Source organism: Zootoca vivipara, chromosome 6 (genome assembly GCF_963506605.1).
Source record: "Zootoca vivipara chromosome 6, rZooViv1.1, whole genome shotgun sequence".
In the NCBI taxonomy this organism is placed as follows: domain Eukaryota; kingdom Metazoa; phylum Chordata; class Lepidosauria; order Squamata; family Lacertidae; genus Zootoca; species Zootoca vivipara.
Genome location: NC_083281.1, coordinates 47,550,422 through 47,570,980, shown reverse-complemented (window position 1 = coordinate 47,570,980; position 20,559 = coordinate 47,550,422). Strand labels below are relative to the sequence as shown.

General features: G+C 46.5%; 1 protein-coding gene across 4 annotated transcripts in view; it reads right to left on the bottom strand.

Moving 5' to 3' along the window:
• The window catches only part of HYDIN (HYDIN axonemal central pair apparatus protein), a 174,777-nt gene that overhangs the window by 16,532 nt on the left and 137,686 nt on the right, over positions 1 to 20,559 (bottom strand). For 3 of the 4 annotated variants that reach the window (XM_060275916.1, XM_060275918.1, XM_060275917.1), the window contains 13 exons: positions 20,292 to 20,416; positions 19,020 to 19,245; positions 18,039 to 18,251; positions 16,816 to 16,951; positions 15,460 to 15,625; positions 14,825 to 14,972; positions 14,254 to 14,461; positions 12,577 to 12,798; positions 12,188 to 12,357; positions 8,352 to 8,550; positions 7,193 to 7,351; positions 4,843 to 5,123; positions 3,779 to 3,998 (listed from right to left, as the gene is read on the bottom strand). In XM_060275916.1, the coding sequence (XP_060131899.1) occupies positions 3,779 to 3,998; positions 4,843 to 5,123; positions 7,193 to 7,351; positions 8,352 to 8,550; positions 12,188 to 12,357; positions 12,577 to 12,798; positions 14,254 to 14,461; positions 14,825 to 14,972; positions 15,460 to 15,625; positions 16,816 to 16,951; positions 18,039 to 18,251; positions 19,020 to 19,245; positions 20,292 to 20,416 (2,473 nt within the window). Of the gene's footprint in view, positions 1 to 3,778; positions 3,999 to 4,842; positions 5,124 to 7,192; positions 7,352 to 8,351; positions 8,551 to 12,187; positions 12,358 to 12,576; positions 12,799 to 14,253; positions 14,462 to 14,824; positions 14,973 to 15,459; positions 15,626 to 16,815; positions 16,952 to 18,038; positions 18,252 to 19,019; positions 19,473 to 20,291; positions 20,417 to 20,559 lie in introns of those variants that run through there. The other variant, XM_060275919.1, reaches the window with a different exon arrangement.

Here is a 20,559-nt window from a genome sequence, read left to right as displayed (position 1 = left end):
GAGGGTTCCTGGAACCCTGGTTGGAGCCACCGCCTCTCCCTCCCCGAAAGGGCTGCCTCCCCTTGAAGCAAGATACCCCAGAGTGCTGTCCGAGACACTTGTCGCACTCATGCGCGTACTTACAATTGGGCCTCTGACAGAGGCCCCTGTTAAATTCCCAGCAGACCCTACGACGGGGGTCCTTCCTGGGTTCCAACCTGAGAGACTTTTGTGGCTCCGCCTGCTTCTTTTCGACATAGGGGACCACGTGGTTGCTCCAGAAATGCTGATTCCTCTGGTCCCAGCGAGTCTTTGCGTTTTGAGAGGCGTTTCTACGGAAATCTTCATCATAGTTTAGTGCCGCCACCTCCCCAGCCATTGAATAGGCCAACCTGACGTCCGCTATGTAAGCCATTAAATGCATGGCCCTCTTGGGGTATGCTGCCGAAATCACAGCCACCCAAATATGTATGCCCTCGTGCCAGTTGTCAAAAGTACGCTCAGCGCGCGGGGTTCTAAACTTGCGCCTGCCATACTGCTTCCTCTTCTCCCCTTTTCCTAACATGTGGGAGAGGGGCAGGAGAGTGAAGACATCTATGAAGTCCCCGTTCAGTATTTTTTCCCGCTTACGGTTTGAAAGGTGGGACCCCAGGACTATGTCAGTGTCCGCACAGGTGGAGACTTTAACTTCAGGAACCACAGCCCCGCCCCGGCACTCTAGTGTACCATTAAAGGACTTCCGATGGGAGCTAGCCCTCCTCCTATGCACCCAGGCCGGGAGGCCCATCTGGTCCTCAGCCACCCCCCAATAATCCTCCATAGGGATGTCCGCGTCCGAGTCAGAAGACGTACCTGATTCATCATCGGAGTCGTCCTTCCGGCTGCGCTTCCGCTTGTCGGTCTTCTTCTTCGCTTTCCCACCTTGATGCCCCTCCTCGGTGGCAGGGGCCCCCCTGGCGGGCTCTGGCCCCGTGCTGATGGCCTCTGGTGCCGCGCTCAGCCCTGCCGCCGGCTGGAGCGGTCCCGGGCGCGTCTGCGCCTGCGCCACCTGAGACCTGAGGTGATCTGAAACAGACTGAGCAGAAAGGAGGGGGGACGGAGGGGCCCTACCCAAGTCTTGAGAGGGGTCGCGTGGACCTTGGTGGGAGATCTGAACGCCTGCTTGCGCTGCCTGTAGCGTATTGGTAACCTGCTGAGAGTTATGGACGAAGGAAGCCGATGTACCCTGCAAGACTCCACTAGCCTGTTGAGACGGCTGCGCTAAGGCCTGGACCTGATGCAGGTTAGCCATGAAGGAGGATCCAGTAGCCTGTTGAGATGGCTGCGCTGCCGCCTGGACCTGAAGAGGGTCAGGCCTGAAGGAGGCAGCTGTAGCCTGGGCCTGATGAGGGTTTGGCATGTAGGAGGCAGATGTGCCCCCACGTGCTTCTGCATCCTGCCGCTGACTAGAGAACAAGGCGGCAGATGCGCTGAGAGCATCCCCACCACTGGCCTGAGAACTGAGAAGGGAGAAATTATTCGTGAAGGACGCCGATGTGCCCGGGCGGGCACCATCATCCTGTTGCGTGCTGGTGAGCAAGGGGCCAGGAGCTCCCCCGCTGCTAGCCTGAGAACAAAGCAGGGAGAAGTTAGAGGAGCTAGATGCCTGACTATTTTCCAGAGGAGTCTCGAGGACACAGGCCTGGGAGCTAGCAACACTATTTTGTGATGCCCGGTTCGCAGAGGCGAGAGAGACACACAGGGGGGCCAAAGTGCTGCACAATGGACCTAGCTGATTACAGATATTCTGCAAATTAGAGGCTACCTGAGCCAGAGCATCCGGGTTGAAAACTGGGGCTGGGCCTGCAGCTGCGTTGTCAGTATTGGCTGGGGGGGCTGCACTCTTAGATTTGTTACGCAGGTTGCGACCAGCCATGGTTTTCAGGCTATCAAGCAGTAGGCTTTCAATGCAAACTTATGCTAATGCAAACTTATGCTAATGTCACGGATCAATGTAAGGCCGAGAACACTCAGCAGGGTATTAGCAAAAATAAAACGCACGCACCAAGCAGTAAATCCTAAAGGCCAAGCAGCTTAATCCCTACACAAAATAATAGTAATGCGCTACGTTATTATTATATCACTATGCCGAATTCTGTACTATATTACTGTAAGATAGAGTATTAAGTATTATGCAATTATTTCCGCTAATGACGTTAAGCAATCCGATACCAATAAACCATAGAACAGATGAATTACTGGAAAGGTGCAGCAAACGACAGCCACACAAATAGACCCAAGCTGGTTAAACAATGACCGATAGTTAGATGCAAGCGAGGGATACCTAGCCACCAAATTAACACGACAACTGAAGCACTACTGAGTTCAGGGTAACGTTGCAATGAAATATGGAGGCACTGAAAGAATTCAACGAAAGCAAGGTTCAGTACGGAAGCCCAAAGAAAAGGAACCAGCAGGGTATGCGGCCAGCGCACCGCTACAGTGACCCACCCAAAATGGCCGCTGCAGCAAGCACACGTGGCCACTCTCAAAATGGCGGCCGCTTGCAATGACCCACCCAAAATGGCCGCTGCAGCAAGCACACGTGGCCACTCTCAAAATGGCGGCCGCTTGCAATGACCCACACAAAATGGCTTCCGGACCTGGGACACGTGGCCACTCTTACAATGGCTCCCTGAGCTGGGCTCCCGTGACCACTGGGGTATTAAAATGCTGAAACGTATTTAAAAATGCTAAACCCCTTAAAGGAAGCAATTGACCCGCGCGCGGGCTAGCTCACCACTCAGCCGATGTACCCCCTGCGGTTTCTGGCGCTGCCGGTGGAGCACGGGCGGTGAGGCTTCAGGCGTTTGCTGCTGGCGGAGCAAAGGCGGGGAGGCGGCAGCCTATCCCCCGCGCGATGGACGAGAGAACCCCAAGGCTGGAAGCGGAGCGGGGCGAGCGCTACGCGAAGCAGCAAGGCACGACGGCTTCCACTACTGGCCACGGCACGGCACGGCACGACCGACAAGGAGCGCACCAAGACTGGCGAAAAGAAGCGTCAGCAGGCTCCGCAGGAGAGGTCCCGGCACACTGTGAAAAGCGCGGGGGGGCTGCGGGCTGCTGGAGACTCGGCTCCGTCTCCGCGGATGCTGCCAGTGGCTGGGGACGGAGGCGAGGAGGCGTGCGCGCTCGCGAGGCGCTTCCCAGATGATCGGCGCTACGCCGCTTCCCAGCTGATCCTCCGATAAGGAGACCTAGAGCGGCGCCCGCGCTCGTGAGCCGCTTCCCAGCTGATGCTCCGGTAGGCAAGAAACAAGAACACGGCAGCCAGGCGACGGAAGCAAAATCAATAGGCGAAGGCAGAACAAGAGGATGAACTTCTTGCTCTGGGATCCGGGGCGAAAGAGGACGCGTTCCCGCCCCGTCCCAGTTTAAAAGGACTGAAGCCCCGCCCCGGCTGGCCCGATTGGCCAGCCTGCTTATGACGTGGCGGGGATTCCCTTCTCGCGAGGGGGCTGAATCTCAGCCCCCATCGCGAGAGTTCTGTCGGGCCAAGCCCACAACCCCACCTCCGTGTTAGCGGAAGTGGTTTTACGAAACTGTTATGAATATTAGATTGGTTTTTTCTTTTTTCTTTTTTTTCTTTTTTGCTCTTCTTTTTCTTTTTTCTATTTTTATTTTTTGTCTTTGTTGATGTTTGCTTGTATGATACTATGATTTAAGATGAAGAAATGAATGGAAATTTTAAAGTTTAAAATGCTAATAAAAATAATTTGAAAAAGAAGAAGAAAACAGTCCTGTTGAGGAGGTTTTGTACCTCTTTGACCTGGGGGACTCCCACACAGCATCCGGTGATCATGAGCTTGAGTGGTTCTCTGCCTTGGATGTGGCACAGGAGGTTCTCATAGCAGATGTCCTGGCTCTGCTCACAGGGGTGGAAAGTCACTTCAAAGAAGACATCCGTTCCTGGGGAAATGTAGCCTTCCACTGGCTTAATGGAGAAGTCTGGCTTGAAGCGCTTGGCGTCCCATTTAAATCTTTTCATGAAAAGAAAAAGAAGCATTTCAGCTGGAGGGTGGAGGACAACCCAGAAAGCCCCTTTGCTCTCGTTTCCTCCATGCTTCCTTTCTTGAGCCATTTCAAGAGGCACATTTGAAAGAGAAAGACAGGAGGCTGACCAGCACGTGGGAGGCTGCAGGCCAAACCCACTGGCTGCAGATTGCTGATTTCTAGTGCTGAGAGTTGCTGTCATGGAGGGAATTAGAGGTATTATAATAGACACAATCTATTAGAGATGCCTCCATTGGGGTTGGGAAAACACACATTATGGATTAGCCCAGGCATCCCCAAACTTCGGCCCTCCAGATGTTTTGGACTACAATTCCCATCTTCCCCAACCACTGGTCCTGTTAGCTAGGGATCATGGGAGTTGTAGGCCAAAACATCTGGAGGGCCGCAGTTTGGGGATGCCTGGATTAGCCCTTCTGAAGATGGTTGGTGTGCCAAGGAAGGGCTACAGAATTACTGAAAAGGAGTTGATGCAGCCACAACCCCCTAGTGACAAAGGCAGTGGGAGGTGGTGGGGAAAGGATAACAGGATTGCAAGGAGACTCAGGTGAGTGGCATTGCTCCAACAGAATCCTCGGTTACTCAAAAATGTGCAAAGGTTTTTGCCAGCTGAAGCTGACCCAGTGAACATGGATTTACTGTCCTGTTTCCGCTCTGTTTTGTTTTGCCTTCGACACCTCTGGAACAAGTGAATGACCACTTAAGTCAGGTGTACTTGAAGGGACGAAGACCAGCCTTGTGGAGCATAAAGGATGGTGGAGTGGGGTGGGGCGTGGGGAGGGAAACTCAGCCAGCAGGACTTTCTCTATTTACCCCACACCGATGTCTCCTGTGTTCTGCATCATGATGCGCCGGGAAGCCTGGCTCCGTAGCACCACTGCTCCAAAAGGGATATGATGCTGGTCCAGACTGACTTCGATGCCCTGGCTGCAGCCTTGCACCACAAAGAGGGAGCGCAGGATCCCGAGGCACTCGAGCAGGACCTCCTCTTTGAACGGCAGGATGCGGCTCTTCGGGGCAAAAGTCACCTCCACGTGGCATGTGCCTTCTTTGGGTTTCAGGGTTATTTCATTGCATGGAGTCATGGAAAGAACCTGTCCAAGAGAGATGGGACTGAACACTCCCTGGACCAGACATTGTCCCAGATAACTCCAAGGGACTGCTTTTCTCCAGCTAAGTCTGATAGGTTTGGTGGCTAAGGTTGCCACTTTTTTCTCTGGCAGAACAGCTGCATAACAGGCAAATGTATGGCTTTTGCACCATGAATACGTAATTAGTGAAGGGCAAGCTCTTCCTGGATTGATTTAGAATGGACTTCCCTCAAACAACCTAGCAGTTCAAAAGCACACAGTGCAAGTAGATAAATAGGTACCATTCCGGTGGGAAGGTAAACGGCGTTTCCGTGCGCTGCTCTGGTCACCAGAAGCGGCTTAGTCATGCTGGCCACATGACCTGGAAGCTGTACACCAGTTCCCTCGGCCAGTAAAGCGAAATGAGCGCTGCAACCCCAGAGTAGTCTGTGACTAGAGCTTAAGGTCAGGGGTCCCTTTACCTTAACCTTACATCAAACAAATTAAACTTGGGTCCCATTCTGAGGTAACACCCTCTCATGTTCCTGATAAGCAGGCCTGGAAACCCCGCCGCAATGCTTCACTTTTTTCCAAACTCACTTGAAAAACGTTGCAATTAGGAGGACTTAACCTTATTCCCATTGCAAAGATTCATGGGAGATGTAGTTCCATGGCTCTTGGTGCCCTAGTAGACCCATCAGGATCCATGGATACTACATACTTCACAGAACACTAGGATGTCTTTTCAACAACTGTTAATTGTCTGTGCTTTTCTGTAATTCATTTCCCTCTGACCTCCCTGCACGTCCTCCACATGTCAAACATATACTGTACCTGTAACTCAGGATAACACTTCACGCATCTGATGAAGTGGACTGTAGTTCACCTCAGCTTAAGCCATAATAAATGTGTCAGTCTTGAAGATTACACAATACTCTTTGTTCTTTTCACTGCAACAATCTAGCATGGCTACCCCTCTGGAACTGGGAAAAGTAGCTCCCATGGATCCTGATGATGCTAATAAGGACGTCTTTGGGAACTAAAGCTCCCAGGGGTCCTTATGCCTAGGATACTGCTATAGCTATATCCAAAGTCTAAAGGACCAATGAAATCTTCCTGATGCAAACATAGCCATTTGGTGATCTTGGATTGGAGGCGGTTTTGTCAAGGAGGGTCAACACTGGGCTGAACTTCAGAGGGGAGATGGATTCTATCTAAAATGGGTATGAGTTTTCAGAACTGTGAAACGTGATAGTCAAACAAACATCTCAGTTATAAACTTTGACACCCTTGCTAGGTATCAAATGCTTCGTATTTCTCCATATGGGTCCTGCCAGATAAATGGGTAGCAATTCATTTGCCCCAGTAGAGGCCATGCTGCCTGGTCTGCTAGCCAACCATTTTCAGAAATAACCAAACCACTCATGTTTCTCATTTTCCTTGCTTTCCACCAGCATATGGTACTGCTTGAACATGGAGGTTCCATTTAGATCACAAGAACCAGTCATCATTTCACAGGAGTACAGTTGAAGAAGAAAAAAAAGTTATAACATTAGTCTGCATAAAAAATACCTGAAGTCGTCCAAACCCAGTTCAAAGTGCCCAAACTGGAGCAGAATCCAAGTTTTGCCAGAGTTCTCCCCTCCTAAGGTAACCAACTACAAAAGCCATCCAGGCTTCTCATGCATTGTCAAAAGGAGAGGAAAGCCAGAAAATACATTATGTTTGGGAGGGACCTCTTTGGTGAGAGTTTGTCTGGCTTAGCTTTGGCAGTGTTCCAGAAGCCAAATTTGACTGGTAAGACATTTTTGGTTAATGATTCTGCTATGCAATAGTATTTCTTCCTTCACTCAAAATAGAGTCAGGTGAACAATATCCAAGTCTTAACTTTTCTGAGCAAATAATTTTCTGAGCCTTACTTATTAATCTGAATTCTTTCTCAGCGATTTCGCATATGCAATCCTGCAAAGGGGGGGGGGGTGTTAAGCCACTGAAATTAGAAATGCATCACAGTATTAAGAACATAATCCCTTATGTTAGAAAGACCGGTGGTGCAGGGGGTCCCATGGCAGCGGGGGGGGGGGGACCCTTACCTTCTGTTCCTGCAACTCTGATGCAGAATACATGAAATTTAGGTTGAAGGTGACAAAAGTGAAACTGCGGTTCACTATCGTCACCATCTTCTTCACAACGTTCCCTGGAGGGACAGCTCCAAATTTCAGCACTTTGTTGTGAGGTTCTGCAACCTCTATCTGTGGGCAAAGAAAACACACAGTGGGGACAACTGAGATGGAGCAGGAAAAAGAGGTAAGAAAATGGCACAGGCTAGTGTGATGAAGGGTCCATATAACAATTAGACGTGAGGACAAAATGACACCAGGAGAGTGCATGAAAGGCTCAAGGATGAGAAAACAACAATGTCTTTTAGGAAAAAATGGCAGGTGAGTGATTATGCTGAAAGCATAAAAGACTCGAATTTTTTGTGCCTTCATGATGTCTGGATTGCCCAGAAGAAGCTGCTGATGCTTCTTTCAGATGCCTCAGCCCCCCTGTCTCCTTCCAAGATCTCCAGATTTCCTTCAATGATGGAAAGTCAAACTCCACCATTTCCCTCTGGCCTAGCATGTCACCAAGCAGAGGTGGAGAACGTACTGGGCAACAGCTCCTGCAGTCCTTGAGCACTGGTCCTGCTGGCTTTTGGAAGTCGGGGCACAGATGATCCCCATCCCTGTCGTGAACATCTACCCTCCTTGCTGTGTGAGCTTTGGAAATCCCTGTGATGCAATGTTGTTTCAGAAGTGCCTAATTCAATGATCTCATATTCAGCCCAGGGAGGGGACTTTCAAGAGTTCTAACCATGTTGCTTTACTCCTACCCTGTCTGCAACCATTTTCATGTCACTGTGTATTTGCAAGAACTTAGTAGGTTCTGCCCCACTCTGCACACCTCAGTTAATGACCATGTCAGTGCTAACTCTTCTATCTCAATGTAAAAATTGAGAAGCAGCCTCTACTCATTTGGAGGATCTTTTCCTTGCTGTCAACTTAGATTTGACTGTAGAAACCCAACAAATGCAAGGCTGAAGGAAGCCAATTCAATAAGGATAAATAAGATACAGCTCCTAGAAAAACATCCCACTTGCCTAAAGAATAACATATTTGAGCAGCATCTTATAAGAGCCACAAAAGCTGAAGTCTTAATTTGGCCTCTCTGGCTGTGGAGCCCAGAGATCCAGGACACTCACTGTCTCACCTTCATCTCAATGCCCTTCCCGAAGACCTCAATATTACGCTGCAAGACCCCATTGATTTCAAAGGTGATGACCTCATGGTAGGAAATGGCCTCTCGGGGATAGAAGGTGATTGGAATCTCTGTCTTTCCTCCAGCAGCCAGCACTTCAGCATGGAAACCAACCTCGAGGTAAGCCGTGTTGGTGAACAAGCATTCTATGCTATGAAGAAGTAGAAGAGACTATCATCAGCCTTACTGAGTGGTGGTCATTCTCTCCAGCCACAAGGCCTGCCTGAGCCCCTACTAGGTTTTAGACTTAGGTGACACTGATACCACATTTTGAAACAGGATGTTTCTTCCCCCCCCTTCAAATAAGTTTTATTCATTTTAAACCCCATACAAAAATAAAAACAGGAATCAAAAATATCAAAAGAAAAAAGAAAAAAACGAAAAAAACACCCAAAATCAAATCTCATTTCTTAACATTGCAGACTTCCGCGCATCTCCCTCCTTGAGTTCATTTTTTTATAACTAAATCATGCAGTTTTCATATATCATCAATACTATCTCAAAATCTTTTAATTCTAACATCATACCTTATTTCTTAAACATTATTTCTTAAACATTTATCACTACATAAATCCTTCTCACTTAAACTCAATCTTTTACTAAACTATACCCAATTTACTCCTAAACCCTGATTTTAATAATATTCTGACAACCTAATTCTCTTAACTTTTATTTTACTCCAAAGCCAATATTCCCTACCCAAAAATATTCAGGCAATCAATTTCTATATCTTCTATTTATAACCCCACATTTAAGATTAATTCAACCCCCCCCCCCTTGGAATCAGTGTCTCCATAAATTTCTGCTAGCTCCTTAGAACATTCCAGATTCAGACCATCTTTATCCATCCCATGAAATCTTAAATAAACCACCTTCACCCCACTCCTACTCTGACCCAATCCAACCCTTGCCCAACCCCCTTCTTCAGCTGTTGCTTTCCCAACTCCCAACTTTGCTCCTATTCCTTCCATTTTTTCCCATTCCTCTTCCCTGTTTTATGCTCTTCACCTTCTGTCCCCAACATGCATCCTGCCCCCCCCCTCACTGGACAGGCAGCATTCCATGTTGGTTCTTTTTAAAGGGACTTTTGAATCCAGCACAAATCCTGTTCCCCCCCTCCCACCGGTGGAACAGTAATTTCTTTCTCTTCTTCTTCTTCTTCCTTATATTTTTCAGAGCTCAAATCTAATAATTCAAAGTTCAAGTCTGTTGGTTCAGCTGTCTTCTCCTTTGGGGTTAATGTTTTTCCATTAGGGTTACACATCTCCTCTTTAAGTTCCAGGATTTTTTCCAAAATTAGATCCCAAAGTAGATTTTCAGTGTCTTCAAAATCCTCAAAATCCAATGCCTTCTCCTCTATCATGCTGTTCTTCTCCAATTCCATGGGTATAACAGAGCAGGAAATGGTACTATATTATTTTTCCAAGCCTTGAAAACATAATATCACATCCAAACTGGTTCCAACCTCCATTCTTTTTAATCTTCATCAGATTTTTAAAGTATTAAGTTCAACACTGAGCAGCCTTCAAATATTTTTTAACTTTAGTTACAGCCTCTTTCCCATATTGATAGCTCTCAGCCTCCAACAAAGAAGCACATTCCTTTCTATGATGACGTCATAATGGCGGCTAGCTGATCCTTCCTTTGACCCGACTCCAATTTCCAAAAGGGTTTCCCCTTGTCAAAACACAGTCTTTTGTAGAGATCAATACACAGTTCGACTTTCCCCTTTACTCTGCCTTGGGGAAAGATTTTAAATTAAATTTTTAGGCGAAACAGAGCTTGCTATCATTTCCTGGCTTCAGACAATTTTACTGCGTTACCAAGCACTCAGAGGGGGAGACCGACTTCCCTTTTAGATCTCCTTCCGTGGCCAATTTCCAAATCAAATTCTTGATTTTTTCATTTACTCACGGTATCCAAATCATTCAAATCTTCTTTTTAATGGGAAAACCTGCCGCTTACAGGCTGCCGGCTCGGAGCTTTGCTCCATGGAGGTAGCATTGGGCTCAAAATGGCTCCCGTGACTTCCACTCCACTGGCTCTCAGGGCTCCAAAGGAGCTTACTGGGCAGCAGAGGAGTCGCTCCGAGGCACTGCCAAGCTCCCACGACCCCAGAACGCTCAATCTGGGGTTCTTCTGGAGGTCCGCATCGCTCTCGCGGAGTCCCCCCCCTCCTCCACGCAGCCAGAAACCTTGGAGCTCGAGGTTTCCTCGCCGCTCAGCTTGTGCGGTAGACCGGAAGTGAAACAGGATGTTTCTTTCTCCAAAAAGGTGTCTCTGACTCTGAAAGATGAGCAGCTTTCCAACAGTTTGACTTGTGAATCTCAAATATGACTGAAAAAATGATTTTTTGAATAAATATCAAGGTGTGCCAGGTTATAACTCTTTTCCTGTTTTGTAAGAGTCCTATATGTTGCTCAGAAGAAATTTATATTTAAGGTTTAGGTTAATCTTTATGTATACAATGTGACAATTTATGAATTTTTACAGCACATTTTAATCGATTTACATGTGACTGATATGTTCTATGCTGATCTGCCTACCCAGTTAACTTTTTATTTAATCATTTACTTAATTATTTATTAACCTGCCTCATCATTTTATTTAATTATTTAACTTGGGGTTATAATTATTTGTATACTGTATTATTTGCTTTCTAGTTGTAATATCTGTATCACTGACAGCTAAAAGTAGCAGGGTTGCCAATATAGATGGTAAAACTAATTAATTCTGTATAAACTGCCCTGTATCATGCCGCCTATTTAATCCATGCCACTTATTTGGAATTATTAAACTACATTTTCAAAAAGCAAATGAATGTGACAGGGGTTGAACTTCACTGCTCTCCCTTTTTTTACCCTCTCACAGCCTCCACAATCTCCCTCTCCCCCCCATCTCTCCATACAATGATCAGCTCTAATGTCTGTTCCAACTCTCTGTGCTTCTGCTATGTGCATTTTTTTCTTGGGCTAATAGCTGCTCTCAGTGGAGAGATGCACAGTGCTTTGGCCTTTAGACGAACCAACGCTGTCGCCTCCACTGACAATGTTGAGGCAAGGCACTAGAACACAAGGGGTCCCTCCCAGGGCAGAGTTGGAGCAAGCAAAGAGAGAGAAGACATGATCCAAAGTGTTGTGTCACACATTCATCCCTTCCTGACTGCTAATGTGCCTGTGCAAATGGGGCACCACACATTTGTCAACTACCATATCAGGGGTGAGGTTTATACTTTCCAAAATTGCAACACCTTCAACAAGTGAGGCAGAAAATGGAGGTTGGGACCACTAATGATACCAGCTGGCTTATCCCAAAAACATAGCTGCCAAGTTATCCCTTTTTTTAAGGGATTTTCCCTTATGCTGAATAGGCTTCCTCGCGAGAAAAGGGAAAACTTGGCAGCTATGCCCCAAAAGCCCATCTAAGCAGCAGGAGATCTTCTAATTGCAACCTCAACAGATGCTGCAGATTGAAAGGTTGACAGGGCTGTGATGCCTCTTAAGGAGAGTCCGCTGATCTAGGTAGTGTATTGATTTGCCCTTTGCTGATGGGGCTATATAAATTCCCAAGGCAGGCATGGGACTTTGTCTGAGCAATGGTCAGTTTGACCTTCCCTGTCTGTGATTCTTGGTTCTGATTCTCCCACCTTCTGCCCTCAACCCTGCTGGCTCTTTGCTCTGCCTGTAGCCCAACATCACACCACTGCCGGTGCTGTGCATCTGAATTTACCTCCTGTACATCTGCCATGGTGCTCTGTGTCTGCGAGGCACATCATTGGTCCAGCTTACCTTGCATCCTTGGCATCCTTATTCGTGACAGTCAGGATTCGTTTGGAAATGGTCATTCCACCTTGGTAGATGAAGCAGCTTCCAAACCCCACTTTGGTGGTAGAGAAATGGATGCTGGGATTCACAGCTGAGCCTTCCAGCACACAAGTAAATGTTGGTCCATGGCTGATCTGTGAGCACAGAGAGGGGCTGCCTCAGAACTGGTCAGATTAATTGTCAGACTAATATATACTTGGCTAATTTTAATTTTAAGACAATATCTGATTTTGCTGGGAGTTTTAAGCTTTATTTTTTTTATATCCTTAGTGTAAATATCAAGTGGGTGATTTGAAACCTTCTCGTCAGACAACAGAAGAAACCCACCACCACCGACCCTGGGTCTTCCTTACCTGCAGCTTCAGCTCCACATCTTTTAAGGTGCATGGCTTCAGCGGGTGGAAGGACAGCATGACCTCTGTCCGATTCCCTGCTTCTACTACTTCGTTATTTGGAGAGATGACAAAATATTGCTTAACTGCTTTGGCAAGGTCAAGTTCCCATGAGAAGTTGAAGTTGAATTTGCCAGTATTCAGAATATAGAAATGGCACTGAGCATAATCACTGACTTGCATCTGTCCAGAACAAAGAGAAGATGCAGCATTAATACTGTTGCAGAACCACAGGTTGTTATAGGCAAGGCTTGTCTTCCTTTGAGCTAGTGGTGCCACCCACAAAGTGGTGCCACCCACCCCTAGTTTGGATAGTTACTCCAGAAGGATACCATGGTCAATGGTATCAAAAGCTGCTGAGAGGTTGAGAATAATTAACAGGGACATGTTTCCCTTGTCTCTCTCTGGATAGAGGTCATCATCCAAAGTAGTTTCTGTGCCAAAATCGGGCCTAAACCCCGATTGAAATGGATCCAGAAAATCAGTTTCTTCCAAAAGTGCCTGAATCTGGTGTGCAACCACTCGCTCCAGAACCTTGCTTAGGAAAGGGAGATTAGCAACTGGCCGGTAGTTAGTTAGGTTTTCTGAATCCAGGGAAGGTTTCTTAAGGAATGGTTTTACCACTGCCTCCTTCAAACAGGCAGGGAGCACCCCCTCTCATAAAGAGGCATTGATCACCTCCCTGGCCCAGTCTGCTGTTCCCACCCAAGAGGAGCAAGGTTCTAGAGTGCAAGTGGTTGCCCTAACCGATCCAAGCACCTTGTCCACATCCTCAAACCTTACCAGCTGAAACTCATCCAACACAACAGGACTAGACAGTGCTCTGGACACCCCATGAGATTCATCTGCTATAACAGCAGAGTCAAGGTCTTGGTAGATGCAAGTGATTTTATCCTCAAAATGCTTTGCAAACAAGTTGGAGTGAGCTACCGTGGGTTCTCCCACCTCCTTTGGGCCAGCCTGTAAAAGGCCCTGTACAACCTGGAAAAGCTCTGCAGGAGGACATAATGAGGGTGCAATGGAAGCAGCAAAGTATGCTTTCTTTACTGCCTTCACAACCACTAGGTAGGCTTGATAATAAGCCCGTACCAGTGTTCAGTTGCCATCATTCAGATATTTCCTCCACTTGCGTTCAAGCTGTCTCCCAGCTTGTTTCCTTGCCCCAAGCTCTGGAATATACCAGTGCTCAGGGGCAATCGTGTCAGTAGTCTGAGCCATTCAGGTGTTAAGAGTCCAATGGTACCCGTGCCCCACCTCTGCACTAGGGTGTAAGCTCCACTGAGCTCAGTTTCATTTCCCCCCCTCAAGTTGCATGCATAATACGAGCCTTCTGAAGTGGGAGAGAGAAAGGAATTTGTCACTACCTGGAATGTTGCCAAAGAGCATGCGAGTACTTTTCTGCAGTTCTCTCAGATTGTGACCCTACCTTTCCTACAAATGAATCCACAATGCTGGTGCTTAGGGATCGGCCTAGCCAATCCGCTTGGGGATGTTTCCATCAACACAGACACTGTAACACTTGCTGTTACAGACACTGTTTCTCAAGCCATCACTATGCAGGAACTGACTGAGGAAAATTCTGCAAATTGTTGATGCCTGTTGGAGTCAAGTAGCGCTAAGAAACTCCTGGACTCTCACCTCTTGAAAGCTGATCCGGTGTGGCTGGTCGGGGTCCAGCTCAGTAAGCAAACCATTACTTTCCTGACACTTCACAGACACATTCATGGCCTGGCCAGTGGCTTTGATGTTCAAACAGAGGGGCTGGCTCTTTCTGTTGACATCACAGATCAAGTTGAAGTTTACCTCCCCCTCCAGGTTTGGCATGAATAAGATGCTAATAGGAAGCCTGGTGAGAAAACACCACACATTTGGTTGGGGTTGGTTGCACTGAGAAAACTAGTCACAAGGAAAAAAGCACTCAGGGCTTTTCAGGACCAGTTACCCCCTCATAAACTTGCAGAAATTTGCATGTATGTCAATGCATGATTTGTGCTAAGCCTGTAGCCCAAATCCTTCCCTATAATGCAGAATGTGGAGTTGCAGGGGAGAAAGGGGCCAAAGAACAAGTGCTTTACAGATGATGCCATGGGACCAGAAACACAATAATCTTATGAAAGGAATGTCTGGCTCACTCCCAATCAACAGCGACACGAGTCCCAAGAATGTGCCATTCAAGGCACTTGCCATCTAGCTCCACAGCCTCCTTTACCTGGAACGAGGTGGGATTGAGCCTTCCATGGGCTGCAGTTTTAGACAGCTGATTCGCCCCTCTGAAAAACGAGAGCCTTCTCTGAAGGAAAAATTGTAGGTCTCATTCTCATTGTTGATAATGTCGATGCTCTCACGAGCCTCGTGTCCTTAGGGAGAGAGGAAGAGCAGCAGAATGCTAGAGTATGCTAGAGTAGAGTCAGTTTGCTAGAGAGAACTCACTGCCTTCCCAGTTATATTTACTCAGAATCTTTACTGTCTAAGAGTAAAATGTATTTCCCCCCAATAAAAACTTATGCAAAATGAAACACATTTATCCTTTAAAATTCACATGTCTCTGAATTTTGCAATGCCGATGCAGTTTTCCAACTATAATATATAAACAAAAATGGATATATTAAAGGGAAAGACCATTTGGTTCTTACCTTGCAAAGTTGATTTCTTTGTGCACCAAAATACTAAAGAATTTTTATGAACATTTGTTTTAAGATTAATTTGCAGAATATGAATAAATTGCACCATACCTTTATACAAATTGTGTGAACTATGGCAAATAAATATTCAGACTAGGAAAATAAGAAACTGAAATGGACAGATCTGCCCCCCCCCCCCGCTGCCTCCTAAGGCTGTCCTTACCAATAAGGAGTGAGCGGAAGTTCAGGTGGGATCTTTCCAGATACACAGCAGGGTCCGTGGTGTGGCCAACCAAGAGGAATGGGACAGAAAGGTTGTGTTCAGGGATTGTGAAAGTCCAAAAGGATTCTGTGGTGTCCAGATGTTGAGGGATGAATTCAAATATGACCTACAAGTAAAAAGGCAACTAGAAACCTCTGGCACAGCCCTGCTCTTGATACCCCCCCCCTTTCACCACAATGCTTTCAAAAGTATTTCAACACACACACACACCACTAAGGACTTCCCCAGTTTTGCAGCCTCTTCCTTCTCTACTAGGAGGCATTGGCTAAAAATATTATTTTATTAAAAACCCCGGTTTTCCAATAGTCAATATTGAGGAACTCTCTTACTCAGCACTCTCAAAGAACAGCACAGGCCTGCTTCACTTTAAGGACAGAAATTTTTATGTATTCAGTGATCTGTGTTTGCCTGAGCTTGAGTCTGGACTAAGGATTCTGAGCTCCTGTGTTCTGATTTGATACGTGATGTCCAATCACAGAACATTTCAGGATTTGGGACTCTGCTATTGGCCCTTGAACTCTGAGTCAAGATTCACAGTTTGGAAGTTTAGACAGCTAATCACGTTGGGAGTGGAAGTGGCCCAGGCTTTCAGGAATGTATATAAGCAGTTGCTTTGCTCCTGTTTTCCCAGTTATGTAGGTCAATAAAGGTTCTTGCTATTATCGCTGTGTCTTGCCTCGTGGAGACCCACCTACACCAAATTTATTCTTCCCTTTCCATTTCTTGTTCTTAGTGTGGGTCTTGCTCTCAAAATTGTCACACCCACATTTCCATAGGCTCTCTTTCACTCTTCAGGTCAAGGGTGGTGTGCACTGTAGTAGTTGCTGCCTGCTTAACTTGTAATTTTGCTGTCCGAAGCAACATTTATATACTCTGTCACTTGTATTTCCTATAATAAACCAAGCTTTCTTTATTCCTTGGGGGGTGAGAAGTTATTGTTGGCATGAGGGTTAAGGGTTAACACATAACAAGCACATGTCATAACTCCAGCACAAGATCCTAAACCTAACTTTAGTTGTGTGTATGAATACACGAGTGCTAGACGTGCATGTGGGTTCAAAACATGCTGTTACCAGAATTGATGTGCTTCTGTGTCGGCTTGTTGGAATAAGAATTACCAGAAGTGGCACATGGAAAAGCTACATGTATATGACAAATCCATATATATCTCACCCTTTGTATATCTGAATTCACTTGCAAGAGGAACAGGCTACCAGGAGTGGCTACACCCTTGCAAAGGAAGACTCAGAGGCAAGAGATTGTGGCCCTAACTTGGCATTCCCTCTGCCAACTCACCTCCACTTTTTTCTCTGGCCGGAGCTGGCCTCGCTCCATAAAGCAGATGAAGGCAGCATAATCTTTGTTCTCCTGCTGCTCACAGACCCACTGGAAAGAGTAGGTGGCATTGGTGGGGTTCATGATGGAAAAGCTCCTACCCAAGACATGGAAGAAGTGACATCAGAGACATGTTAGACTGTCAGCTAATGGGGGAAAAGTCTAGTTGATTGATCATCTGTCTTTTAAGAAACCAGTTCAGTAACAAATTGCATTTATGTACAAGGATATGTGCTTGGTTGTTTTATTTCTTAAAGCTATCACTCATTTTAGAGAGAAGGACTATTTTTAACATTTGATTTTCTTTCCCTTTACAGTAACAAGCCTATCACAAAGCCACATAAAAAATAAGCAAGTGTGCCTTATTTTCAGAGTGCTAGTGATTAAAAGTCAGCCCCCACCAGTGAATCAAATAAACTTGAGTTGATTAATCTACTGATCACATCAATAAAAGCTTGAAGCCTCAATGCAAATAAAAGTGCCTGATTCACTAATTCAGCATGTGGGTCACTGTCAGCCAGAGCTCAAGTTATCGGGTGAAGTTATGAAATTCACAAGCTTGAATCCCTGACTCTCCTGACTTTTATCAGATAAGTGACATGCTTTATATGAAGAAAAACAATGGTAAAGGTTCCCAGAAGCCAAAGCATAAACAATAACAAGACCTATTTATTACATCAATAAAGATACAGCAAAACAACCCAAATAATATTAATCAGAAGAGGGAACACCAGTTGAATTACCCATTTTGACAAATCTTTTTCAATAGCATCTATTTTATCAACTGTCCTTGGAGGCAGTGATAACATCCAACCACTGAGGATATATCCTTATTTCTTTTGTGCTTTTATGCTGATAAACATTCTTTTTTCTATGTAGGTGCTTTTGCACTGATGCCAAATTTTCAGATGTTAGCAAATGCTTCCAAGGTAGCTGCTTCAGACCCCCTCCAGAGTCATGACTGGCGCTGGTGTGCCATGCAGGAAGGAGAAATAGCAGAAACCCAACCATGGAATAAACTGCTGCACCAGCAGCCCCACCATCCTGGGCATGCAACACTGCCAAAGGGAAAGCAGCTCTCTCGGCTGAAAGCCCAAGCCCAAGGGATGTTCCTAGTCACTGCTTAGAACACCTATGACTGTTTGAATGAAGCAGTCAATGCAAAGAACTGACTGGATACTTACCGGGTGTTCCTGACGTACACTCCTATAGAGGTAAATTCAATCACTTTGGTGTTGGCATCCAGGCTCATCCCACCAGGCCCTCGCAAGTCTTGGTTACGTCTGTGCGCAGTGATGTAATTGGAATCTTCCAGCTCAAAATGACAGTAGGGCAGGAGGCTCTTCCCCTTCACAGCCACAACCGGGCCTTCCTCATCAGGCTTCAGGTTAGAAATACTGAAAGGAAAAAGGCCCAGGTTGACAGGGAATATAAAAATAAATTTCTGGGACTCCATACTCCACACATGGCATGTGATCCATCTTTTCCCCACAAGAAAACTCTCTTGCTATTTTTCTGTCTCTGTGGCAGTGATCACCACCCTTCCTGGACTAACAAATCCCCATTTTACTCAGTTTCTCACCAAGCAATATGTGGTCAATGCACATTTGCATCTGCTGGTATTCCAAGGCATGAGCAAAAGCTTCGCCCTCATTTTGTCCCATTGAGCAGATACTATTCAGGCAAGTTCAGCATTTGACTGGTGTAGGCCTCCACAGCATAAGGCTCAACTACTTGTGGCACTGTCAGGGAAAGTCAAACCTCTGTTGTTGGAGGCCTTTCCCCCCTATTTATGGGAACACTTGAGCTGCTGCCACCCCAAGCCCATCAAAAGGGGGCAATGAGGTAAGAGGAAACCTGTGTTTCTGCCTCTGCACTGCTCCTCCTCCCCTGGATTCAGAGAGACAGTGTTTGATGCCAGAAAGATGGCGACTATAATTTCTGTGCAGTCATACAGAACAAAGTTCAGAGCCTTCTAAACCTAGGCAATAGCCATTTTGTTAGGAAGTCACAGAGCATGCTTATGCTGCCTGCCTCCCACCGAGCACCACAGCAGCTGTGTAAGGAAGCACTCAAGGTGAGAGCAAGACATAACAATATCTGCAGTGTCGGGAAGATTTGCTTTCTCAGGACTTGTGGATGGCAGTTGTGGGAAGTCTCCTTACCTGCAGAGTAGGCGGCCCTCAAACTCTCCCACTTCGTGAGGACAGAATTTCATCTGGAGTGTCTGGGAGCTCTTAGGAAGGATGGTACCACAGCTGGGCTGCATGAAGAAGGGAGCTCTAGTGGCTGTTGGGGACACGTAGGAAGAAAGGCTGTCCACCGTACTCTCAAAATGACTGAACCGTCGGCTGGACCCGGTTTTGATGGAAGCAGCAGATGGAACTTCCCCTGGGTTGAAGGCAGAATTTGCTGAGACAACTGCTTCTCCTCAATGCATTATTCAAAGCAGCATTTTGTGACCTTCCATTTATTTTCCAAATCTGGATGTTATGGCTTGTTATGAACCCATCTGCCAGGGCAAACATCTCTGGGGCTTGGCATGCAAGTTGGCCCTGGCCAGTGTCCTTCATGTTCCAAAGAATGTTGTGGGGAAGAGGTGATGGCAACAGCAAGCACTTGAGACATAGAGCAAAAATGTCATGTTTAGGGTTGGCCTGGAAGCTGCAGCTTGCACAGAAGGCTGTGAAATGGCACGACTGAGTGGAGTGGTCGACTGTGAGCAAGAAGCACCACTTTTAAAAGAACTGTGCTGCCTGTGTGTTTGCTTCTGGGATTAGTCCTTAGCAAGCTTGGGCTAGGTTATGTGGAAGAAAGCCTTCTTGCAGATAGACCTGTCTCTCTGCTTAGATATTCAAACTGAGTTGCATTGCAGCTGCTGAGATCCATATTGTGGTAACTGGGGAGGGGTGGGGTGCTGCTTTTCTGTTGTGATGCTACTTCCACTTTGAAATAAGGCAAGCCCCAACTATAGATCGAGTTTTCAGCGCTAGCTAAAGGCTCATTTGCTATTCCTTAACAATAAGCTATTGTAAAAATTGTCTTGCTTCATCTGGATGCATTTGTTGCATTTTAATGTGTTGGGTTGGGTTTTTTTTAAATAGAAAATGTATTTATATGCTTGTGAACTGCCAAAGAAATGTTTTAAATAAGTATACAGACAAGCTAAAAGTTCCCCATTAACTCTCTAGAAAGCAATCACCTGGCAAGTAACTCCCTTCTGGCTGATGCAGCTACTGTTGTACTTGTTGCAACCTGCCCTGAATGTCCCAGGCAAATATATGAACAGTCTTGAAAGATCCAAAAAGATGAGAGGAAAGGGCCAGTGGACAGGGGCATGTGATGCTCCACAAGCTAGAAGGAAAGGATCTGAGGATGTTCTCAAGGCACCCAAGAAATGGTGGAAAGTAGAGCCTGAGAAGCCCACTGAGGCTTACCTGCTGCACCTTCTGGGCTGGCTGCCAGAGGCTCAGTAGCAAAGTTGACTGCCCTCCCAGTCTCCTCCATGGCCACATTCCAGGTGTATTCTAGCTGCACATCCCCTGTATTAGACAGCTCCACACTGGTAGAACAAGAGGGCAGAGAGAAAGGGAGGAAATCGGGAGGTTTGGCTCAGAACAGAGGAAAGAGAGGAGTCACTGTGCTCTGGTCACATATAATCCTCTTCATCACTGAGTTTGGGGGAAACAAGGTGGCCTGAAGCAT